The sequence below is a fragment of the Thunnus maccoyii genome, chromosome 3 (assembly GCF_910596095.1).
Source record: "Thunnus maccoyii chromosome 3, fThuMac1.1, whole genome shotgun sequence".
NCBI lineage: Eukaryota > Metazoa > Chordata > Actinopteri > Scombriformes > Scombridae > Thunnus > Thunnus maccoyii.
The window spans coordinates 8583418-8594656 of NC_056535.1; the positions used below are offsets into that span (position 1 = coordinate 8583418).

Here is an 11239-nt window from a genome sequence, read left to right on the forward strand (position 1 = left end):
TCTTTTATAAACCAGTGTCTAATACACCTTATCTAAAGCTGCTTTTTAGAATTGTGGCTTAAATGCATAATGTCTTCCAAGCCTCAGTATTATGATATGATATGTGAATTATATTAAACTAATTTGTTGGCACATAGTAATAGTATCTTAGCCATACAATATCAGCATCATCTTATTGCCCGTTATTACTGAGGCAATTATACCTTCTGTAGAGAGGCGCTAAGAGACGAATATAGAGGCGAGAGAGGCAGCCATGCAGCCAGAGGAAGTGCATCTTTGTCAGCAGTATGAAGGTGAACTTCTGCAAGTGAGGATGTCAGTCAGAGGGCTACAGTAGGTAAGAGTTGGTCTGATTAACTTGTGAGGAGAATTTAATACACTTAATTTCTTTGCATGTATCATTAATTAACTGCCATGTAGCAGTGTTTGAACCAACCTTAGTCATGGGTTTGTTTTAAATACATACATTTTAGTCATTCGCAAAAGTAGTCATTCCATGTATATATTTATTTAATTATTTGCAAATATTGCCTTTTATGAATTTGGGCCCCTGTCCCTCTAACATCCTCTGTACCTCCATGGTTGCTCTGTTGATGGGGGGCTGGGAGGCTTTTTCCACAGCAGGTTGTTGAGACTGAGCAAGAGTGGCATTCATTTGAAAACAACAAAGACGACTTCAATGCTACAAATCAAAGAATCACACAGAGCCATTCAACTGGTTTCACTTTTAGACATTACCGCGGAGCCGTTTCAGCAACAGAGTATTTGATTTGGTCACATTGATTTGTCCCCTTCAGCTGCTGCACACGCACAGGATATATCTCAAAAGTATATATATTCTTGACTGACGTTTTTACTGCACTAATGCAAGGCTGGAGCCAAGATCAGCAGAAATATAAATGCTGCGTCACTACTTCAAAATGTACTGACACATTTCAAACTATGTCACCCTTTCAAGTCATAAGAAAGTCGATGCAAAGAGAAGAAAACTCTTCTGCTTCTTTCAAATGCCTAAAATTCCTGCTTTTCTCTACTGTAAGCAGCCTGATAAAGACAAACCCAGATAGAGGTTTTCATTGCTGGAGTGTGTTCATGCCACTCTTCATACCCAGCTCCTCAGAAAATCAATTTGCGCCCCTCAGAATTAACTGTGTCCAATTCCCGCGGATATGTTTATTTCATTCACTCCAAATGAGATTATGGACCAACAGAGTGACCCTGAAAATATCCATAGCAAATCCATTTCTTGATGCATGGCAGAGTCTGTGTATTGCTCATAAGGTGGAGCATAAAGAGTCTATATACTGGACAAACATATGTTATTCAATGAGAATGAACGAGAATATTTCCAGGATTACAGGTTCAATGTTATGTCAATAAATGAACATAATCCCCTATTTGCATGATTTTTCTTCTTTTATATTTTATGTGCTGGTGTGAGTTTGTTCATCTGGCTGCTGGCTAATACATCATGGGTTGTCACGGTTTGGTGACTGCATTCAGTAAGGTTGAACAAAGTCTCTACCTGATATCAATATCTTATTGAAACCCAATAGAGTCAGTCTTGTTTGTGTAAACTGACTGGCTTTAGCAGCTGTTATCCATTCTGGTTTTAAATAATTAACGTTTCTTTTTACCCCTGCAAAATTACACAGAATAATGTGCATTTCTAGCAATCACACCCTTACAACTACAGTGTGATGCAGCCCTAAAATTGAATCCAGTCTAATATGTTATTATGCTTGGAAAGGTTTGTTTTTGCACAGCATAGAGGGGGAACTGTTCTATCTAAAAGTGCATACAAAAGCTGAGAGGTAATTTTTGGGGCAACAGTCTCCCTGCCAAAGCTGCTTTCATTTAATGACTGGCAGACAGAGTGAGAGTGACTATGCCTCTGGCTATTCAGAGAGTGAAAAACACTCCCACCATACCGGCAACAGTGCAAACTAAAATCCCCAGTGATACCTCTGCTACTTAAGTGCCAAGAGTGCAGCGCCAATACCTCAGGCTTCTGCTCAAATTCTTGTACATGAGCATGTATTTTATTCCACTTAAAAATGACCACTCACAACCAGAGCACACTGAAAAAGACTGGAGTTTGTTTTTTTTTTTACTGTAATTTGCTACAACATTCAAAATAGCATAAAAGGAATACTCAGTCAAGGTTAACACCTCTGGGATCGCTGGAGAGGCAAATATTTCTCCCTGCAGATGAATTGCTTTCCAATTTTAAAATGACCACAGCTGTATGGAAACTAAACTTCAATATTTTAAGTACATATTACTTAAAATATTGAGTTTGATTGTATAATTTAACAATTCTTAGTATGTTGTGGAAGCATCATAGTTTTCACTAGCATCTTTGAGTTGAGCAGACTTAATAAGTATGTATAAATCAATTGTAGCTAAAACCATGCCCCCTCATCAGCACTGCAGTTCTTAGCCAGGGCGTGTTTAATGATAAACAAAACAACCACACTGTAAATCTAAACATTGGCTTTAATAAAAGGTATTGAGCGTACTAAACTCAGTTTTTATTAACATGTTGCTAACACTCATTTTGAATAAGTTACCTGTACTTTGTAGTTGAAAAACCTTCCAAACTCAGTATGCTCGAGTTGTATTGATTTAGAAAAAACAAGTCCTGGCAACTTAGGCCTTTTCATGAGTTAATGTACTTAGTTACATGTAACTATGTGCATTTACTCTTATACTTAAACACCCTACATATTAGAAGTGTTGGCACTTAAAGTATTTTTTCTTGTTAAGTTACTTCCTATTTCTACCTCCTTACACTTACACAGGAAAATGCTCCTCTATTTTTTTTTTTATTTTTATTTTTTTACTTAATTTCTTTTCTTGCTTTTACATAACATTATTGGTACAACTTTATTGAACGACCAGGGCTGGCAGTGCCACAAAGTGCTACAGCCCCCCCCCCCTCTAACGGTTCAACGGCTGCACATGCGCACTGCACAGATCATCAACCACCTGCCTCTTGGCGCGGTATGCCTATGTCGTTGGACTTGGACACGGCTGCAACGGCCATTATTTCAATTTTGGGATTTATCGTTCTGCTGCTGCTTGGAACATTGATATGGTGAGTCCATGCTTGACTAAAAGGGGAACTATGCAAGTGTGTTCGATTTTCTGCTGTTTCGCTAACAGTTCTCCCGGCCAATGCATTTGTTTTCGATGAAACCGACCAGAAAACAATTGATAGAGCGATGGATAACATTATCTATCATGTACGATGTTAGGACGTGTGTCTCTGTGTAGTCTTATCCGTCATTTGGGGTTAGCATTAGCTAGCGTTAGCAATCGCTAGCGTTAGCATTTATAGTTTGTGCTACCAAATAATTACAGACCTCTAAATCAACCCAAAAAATATATTGATGGCTTATATCCAACAACAGTATAGTGGTGCTTAGTGCTCAAAACACATTTATAACTTACATTTGTGTGATGTGGTGATTTTCAGTTTGAAAAGTAGTCCCCCCCCCCCCCCCCCCCCCCCACGTAGCCAAGATGGCGGCCATTAAGGGTGAGAAGTGTCCATAGTTCCACACTCAACTTTTTGACTGTTTTGAGTGAAACATCTGGGTACTCACAGTGTATTTTTACATACTTCTCAGTGTGAACGCACTTACTTTCTCAAAATGTTAAGTGTAAGTACAGAAGTATGTGATTTGAGACACAGTACAAGTCTAGGGCTGGGGGTGGGGGGAAGGGGGGTTATTTTCTTAGAAGTTAAGTTAGCTTGGAGATGCAAGGACACGTTACTCGCAAAACACGACTGTCAAACGTAGAATAAAGTTGTAAAATCCCAAAACGTCAGTGAAATTAGGTGCTTTTGTTGTTGTCGCTAACGTAGGCTTTTTTTTAGGTGAAACCATGAGGGTGCATGCCTGGTGGGTCATGTTCACTTAAGCAATATTACTCGAGTGGGTGTTCTTTAGCGCCATTTGAGCACGACAGTGATGCGGTCGGGACCGAGGCGCTTGCGCCCAGGTCCGCAAGCATCACGGTCTCAACTCTGTCTATCCGACGTTGTAACGTTACACACAGGCAGGGAGAGAGCCCTCTCGGCTAAGACAGTTTCCAGCATATTCACAAAAAAATGTAGATTTAGTTGTTCATATGTGACTTTGGCAGCTGACAGGAACACCTACATGAGGTTGATGTAGTTTGTGATTAATTCGTATGGCGCGTAATACATAACCTTTCAAAAAAATAATAATCCAGGTGTGTGTGTGTGTGTTTAGATTGAAACTGAAATTAAATCCATTAGTACCTAGTTAACATCAAGACTGACAAACAGTAATGTTTTAAGGATAATAGGATCACTGTTAGACTCATAAGCTACATATCTGTCAGCCTTAGAACTGTCTTTGTGACTAATGTGTTTGTCATAGTTTTCACTTGTATTTGACCAACAGCATTGTAAAGCCTGGTCATATAGGAGATGGCTAAAATACTGTGAATGCTTGAATATTAAGTATTAACAGTTGAATTGTTTTATTCTTTTTAACTATGTCTAACACAGGCTCAAACTAATGAGGAGTCCACACAGTGCACAATCTCAGCAGTAGACGGTATTTTCTCATGATTCTCCTTGTGCAGTAATTAATATATCATTACAACTACATGTTCTAATCATTTTCTTATTTTCTATCATTTCAGATTTATCAAGCAGACCAAACCCCTGCCTGGCCTTCATTCCGCTGAAGTGGACACATCTAGAGTATCCTCCAAGGTGAGGATTCTCATTGTCTGTGTGTGTGTGTTTATCTCTCAGGCTACAACTACATATTCTAATCATTTTCTTATTTTCTTTCATTTCAGATTTATCAATCAGGACCCTTCAAAACCAGATTAAACCTTCAAATGCAGTGGACATGTAAGTGCTGCACATTTTGTGCAGAAAAGAGAGGCCATTTACTTAAACATTACCGCTTAAAACATGGGTCCCATACACGGATTGCACAACTTCCTTGCCCACATAAGGAATGCATATGCACGTTTAAGTCTTTTAATGCACTTAAGGTGCATTTATCTACCTGGCACACTCAAAAAGATCCAGGCAAAAGGAGTGAAACAGCATTCCACTGTCCGCTGTGTGACTTTGTTGAGCCTGGCACTGATTCAAACTTTTTCACCCATTTACGTGGGCATTTGAGACTGAAACAAAAGGTTAGTTGTCCATATCAAGGATGTAACTTCCAGAGCAGCAATTATTCCACATTTAATGCACATAAATCCAAAGAGCATCCAGTACATAGTACAATGCCATTCAAAACTGAAATTCTTTCAGGGAAGTTACCTGAAGAACCTCCCCCCAGTTTAAATATTCAAGCCGAGGATAATGTCTCTGTAGCTGATGATTCTGACTTTGAAGTCGTGGAGAGCGAAGATGCAGAAGGACTGGAGAGTCAGTTGGAACATAATTTGGCTGCTCTATTTCTGAAAATGTCCTCAGTTCTTAACATTTCGGAGACTTCCCTGCAAGAAGTTATAGAACAGATCAATCAGATTAATTTACTGTCACAGCCGTTGTTACATACCTCACTTCAAAGAATACTCGATCAGCCTAATGACTCTTTAGTGGGTGAAATAGTGAGAGAAGTTACTAAGAGTAATGCATTCCTGAGATTCACTTCTCCTGGAGGGTCGTTGTCAACTGCAAGCAAACGAAAAGCATACATTTTAAACAACTTCTCTGTGGTAATGCCAATTGAATTTGTGCTGAAAAATGACAAGCAGACAGTTATGTATGTCCCGATATTACAAATGTTGCAGACGTTGCTAGCAAATAAAGACATTTTGGAAAAGGCCATGTCACCTGAGACAAATCTGACACAGAAATACAATTCTTTTAGGGATGGTTCCTGCTTTAAAAGTAACTCTCTCTTGAAAGAGCAAATATTTACGATTGTTCTTTTCTTGTACATAGATGATTTTGAGGTGGCAAACCCTTTGGGAACTTCCAGAAACAAACACAAGTTATGTGCAATCTACTGGGCACTTGGTAATCTGCACTCAAAGTATCGTTCTGGTCTCCATTGCATTCAGCTTGCCCTGCTCTGCAAGGCCAGTGATATCAAAGACCATGGTTATTGGGAAACTCTGCGCCCTCTCATTCAAGACCTGGCTTCTCTTGAGCAACATGGTGTGTATGTTGAACAGCTAGGGGCCAGTGTAAAAGGCACTGTATTATTTGTTGCTGCAGATAATTTAGCTGCTCATTCTCTTGGAGGGTTTTTCGAAAGCTTCACCGTTAGCCAAATATGTCGATTCTGTATGGCAAAACGAGAGGAAATACAACACAAGGAAGTGCGAACAGGCTCATTTCAACCAAGAACAGAGGAAAATCATGACCAACAGGTCAAGAACGTACAACAGGATCCTTCTTTGGCTCCACAGTTTGGTGTTAAAAGAAGCTGCCCTCTAACTGATGGCTTAGAACACTTTCATGTTGTTGATGGTTATCCACCTGACCTAATGCATGATCTTCTTGAAGGCATTGTTCCAGGTGAATTAGCCTTATGCTTGAAGGTACTGATATCAAATGGATACTTCTCTCTTGAAACCCTTAATCAGGCCATTAAGCAATTTCCATATGCATTTTCAGACAAAACCAACCAACCTCAGCTTGTCAGAAAAAACTTTTCTACCATGGCAACAATTGGAGGAAATGCACATGAAAATTGGGCACTTCTCAGACTTCTGCCACTTATGATTGGTCATCACATCCCTGAGGGGGATGAAACTTGGGAAGTTTTGATGAACCTAGAAGATGTAGTGGAAATCTCAGTGTCTGCAAGCTTTACAGAGGAGTCTCTGTACTTTTTTGACTGCAAGATTGCAGAGCATAGAGATTTATTTCAGAAAGTGTTCCCAAACGAGAAATTGCGCCCAAAACACCACTACATTGAGCACTATCCTCAACTGATAAAAAAATTTGGTCCATTGTCTGACGTATGGACAATGCGCTTTGAAGGGAAACACAAGTTTTTCAAAGATGTTCTGCGTCACACTCGCAATTTCAAGAACATTTCACTTACATTATCTGTCCGACACCAGAAAATGACAGCATTCCATTTAGATACTAACTCATTCTTCAAGCCATCTGTTGAAATCGACAAAGTCCAGTCTGTGATGGTTGCTTCATTTCCTGAAAATGTGCAGAACTTTTTCTATCACAGAAATGGCCAGCAGAGCCAGACAGTCTTGGTAGCACCCTCTGTCTTCATTGATGGCATTAAGTACAGTGCTGACATGGTCATTTCAGTGGGATCTTGCTCTGGGCTACCAGATTTCAGACAAATATCAAAGATTGTAGTGATCAATAGTGACATTGTATTTGTCTGCAAACTTCTGGCCTCATGGTATGATGAGCATCTAAGAGCATATGAGCTCAGTCACTTGTCCACCTTCTCTGTCACACAGTTGTCTGAACTGAACGATGTTTTTCCTCTATCCCTTTACAGGATTAGAGGCAGACAGTTCATAACCCTGAAACGATACATACTGTGCTGAGTATGTAAATACTGAAGTCTTGAAATCCAATACAAATATTCTTCCTTTTCAGGTTGAGAAGTCATGATGGAAAAACAGCAACTTCTGATGAGAGTGGTCATCAATAAAGACGATATCAGGAAACTGGTTTTAAATGAGAGGCCAAATTCTATTGAGGAGTTAAAAGCACATATGAAGGAGAAACTCTCCCTGCAGTATGATTTTATATTGCAGTATGAAGACAAAGACTTTGATAATGCTCTCTGTAATTTGACACACATCACTGATTTGCCTGAAAAAGCGACACTAAAAATCATTCCCTTGATGACTCTAGAGTTATCAGCTGTGACATCGCCTGGCACGTCATCAGATGCTGACTGCAGCTCAATAGATACGGATATACTGCCTCTCACTGAAACTCCATTAAGAAGACAATGGCCGGAGTTTTTTGATATTCCAAATTTTTCGGTGGATGTTGAATACAGGTTGAGACAAGCTGATCTTGCCTTTATGAAAGATGGAACACGTATGTTGCTGTCACGTGATATGAAGCATGATATTCTGGAAAAACTAGCAGAGGCCATGTACAGTTTTAAAGCGTACCCTGATGATGATGATTACACCAGTGTGTCCCAATCTCTTATCAGCAAGCATCCAAGCCTTACTGAGCCTGGTCCTCAGCCAGGATACTATGGCTGGAAAAACAGCCTTAAATTTAAAATGGGAAATTATCGTACGAAGCTCAGAAGGGCTGGATGTGAGGATGTCATAGTTAATGGGGGCAAAAGAAGCAAAAACAACCCAGAAGGTGAATCATCAAGAAAAAACATCAAACGGCCGAAGAGGGGGGAAGCAAACTATCTCCCCAATTTACCCGACAGACAGAATGAAGAAGGCCTTGAAAGTGCCAGACTCGTTCTCGTGGAAGAAATGAAGAAAAAACAACACAATGGCTTGCTCATGGCAAACTTGATGGACCAGACATTCTCACTACGCCGGCAAGAGATCGTGAAAAAGGAGCCTGCTGTACAGGACATAGTGGAACGGTGGCCAGCCCTGTTTACAGAGGGAGAGGTAAGTTATTTTTGTCATGAATGGTCACTGGGAGTTTTTACTCTTGACTGCATATTTGAAAGCAGGTTTGATAAGATAAACAAAATAAAAATTGAACTTGAGAAAGAATAAATTCACTGCAGATTCACAAAGATATAAGTCTTTGTAAATGTTTATGCGTTAACATGTTCTTTTCAAGTAAAGAACTCTTGCTCTTACAGTGAGAATTTATTGATGTCATTCAGTTTTATATGAAATAGTATGGTGTGTGATTTTACCATACTTAACTGGTATTCTCACTGCCCCCCCACTACCCCATTGCCCTACTTTTTTTTTCTTAGGTCTTTGCAGGGTTTAGCAGAATTGCCACCAAACATCTTGAAAGCAGTTTCTTTGAGTCTCTTGACAAGCACACTCCACGGATCATTGAACTCCTGCAGTCAAAAAAGGGAGCTGCTGGACTGAAGATTCAAGAGTTAACGGCCAACTTGGTAAGAAATTAATTTAATAATTTAAGTTTTAAGTTCTTACTCTCATCTACATACACTTACAGACCAACATTTTCATTCTTTGTCTGACTTTTTTTATTCTAATTGATGTTTTCTGTCTCTGTCTTATAAGTCATCGGATGTAACTGCAAGACGCTCCGTGGTCCTCAAAGGCCTTCCCATCGTCTTTGGTGATGACCCAAACAAGTTCTATAAGACATGTTTTGTAAGTACTTGCACAAAATGCAGTATATTCACTTGTAATACCGACATCAAAGATATATGTCCTTCACATTTCTGCCTGTATTCATTAATGTAGGCCTTCCTTTACTGTCTTATCTTTCACTTCATTTCAAATTTAGAGGGTGTTATTGTAGCTATTGATTGTTATTCTATTGTTAATTTTTTGTCTCTCCATCGCAGATCTTAGTGTATAGTTTATAATGATCATAGTGTCTAACTATCCAAATACTTCCTGACTACACATTGTTTTGCTGATTGTTTGTTTCTTTGCAGGAGACAACGAAAGATGAGGCCATAGACAATGTCACAGTCGGTGTATTGACCATCCTAAGTGAAGACGATCCTGAGCAGCCCGTGTCCACAGCCATCGTCCTTGAGGGAGGTATTGTGATGGACAAAATTCGGGACTTGCCACAGGCATTTTGCCTCATATTTGGCCTCACATATGCCTTGAACCTCGATTACCCAAAATGTGTTGGAAACACATTCAAATTCATTCAAAGTGTAATGCTTGGTTTGGGAAACAAAGCCCTCCCCCCAAAACTGTTAACAGTTAAAAACATGTTGTTTGACGAATGAGGAGTCAGATGTGAGGTAGCACTCAAGAACTGCTTATGACAGAGACATGAGAAGAGATGCCTTAACTAAACAGTATTTTGAACATTTTAAGAGCTGCCTAGATGCAGTTTATTTGTTGAGTTGATTTTCAAATCTGTTCAGTGCTTTTATGCTGGTGGTATATATAGTGCCCTCTTGTGAATTCAGGTGTTAAAATGTTGTGTAAAAAGAAATATATGTTGGATAATGTGGCATACCGTTAATGTTCTTATGACAGAGAAGAGGCGTTTGATGCTTTTATAAACAGCATTTTGAACTGTTTAAGAGTCAAGTGAAAATATAATCATCATTTCATTGTTCAATTGATACTCAGACCTGTTGAGTGCTTTTACAATAATGCTTTCTTTTGAATTCTGATGTTAAAATGTTGATTAAAAAGAAATGTGATATGTTGGATGATCTAGCCAGCAAATACCTGTAATCCAGCATAAATTGTGCGTGTTAAGATTCACAGTAAGTCTGCATACTGTTAATGTTTTTATGACAGGAAGAGAGGTTTGCTTTTAGCATTTTGAAATGTTCAAGAGTGACGTGAAAACATTTTCATTTCATTTCAATTTTTTTTACAATAGTGCCTTGTGAATTCAGGTATTAACGTGTTAAAAGAAATGTGATATGTTGGATATTTGGATACTGTGACCAGCACATAATCCATCAAAAATTGTGAGCACAAAATCTGCATACTGTTAATTCTGTACACGTTTTAAATAAATTGAATGCAGATGACATTCTTTTTTGCAGTATTTTTTTCTTTCAAATTAAGAGATGATAACAAAGTTATTTTAAGTACTGAAGACTCAGAATTGACGAGTTAATTTCAATACAATAAAGTTACAATAAATTACTTATTTTAAGTCCAATGCAGTCATAACCAGCAAGTTAATTCAAGAGCTGTGAACTCAAAATAATCATGTTTAGTTTAGTTTAGTAAACTTATTATAAACAAGTTCTCACAAGTACTGCACACTTATATTTAGTAAGTTACATATACTTAACTTAATCAAGTTTACTTAACTCAGTTAGTTTAAGGCAATGAGTTTGCATATTTTTTTTGAGTAACGCCAACTAATTACATTTTACAGTGCACCATGTTCTCTTCACTGTTTTATCTGTATCTCACTAAAGACGCCTTCTCCTCAGCAGTGGATGTTGTCTGGACTAACCGAGTTATCTGCAGGAAATAACACTGTGATTTTCTCAGTTTAACATTTTTTCACCATCATATGATAAATGTGGATCAGTTTGACCACTGACTGCGATTTTTCCGTTCATCTTTCCTATCATATCATGAAATCTGGTAAGTTCAGGCTTATATTGAC

General features: G+C 38.6%; 1 protein-coding gene and 1 long non-coding RNA gene across 2 annotated transcripts; both read left to right on the forward strand.

Annotated features, from left to right (window-relative positions):
- Positions 1 to 2920: 2920 nt before the first annotated feature.
- LOC121891091 lies at positions 2921 to 9036 on the forward strand. The gene is made up of 7 exons (XM_042403830.1): positions 2921 to 3100; positions 4547 to 4595; positions 4684 to 4756; positions 4846 to 4900; positions 7592 to 8592; positions 8913 to 8923; positions 9012 to 9036. The coding sequence occupies exons 5-7, from the start codon at positions 7603 to 7605 to the stop codon at positions 9034 to 9036; spliced, it is 1026 nt and encodes a 341-aa protein (XP_042259764.1). The 5' UTR covers positions 2921 to 3100; positions 4547 to 4595; positions 4684 to 4756; positions 4846 to 4900; positions 7592 to 7602.
- Positions 9037 to 9052: 16 nt separating this feature from the next.
- On the forward strand, positions 9053 to 10648 carry LOC121894799. The gene is made up of 3 exons (XR_006095617.1): positions 9053 to 9062; positions 9193 to 9285; positions 9576 to 10648. It is a non-coding gene; the product is annotated as an uncharacterized LOC121894799 (long non-coding RNA).
- The last annotated feature ends 591 nt before the right edge of the window (positions 10649 to 11239 follow it).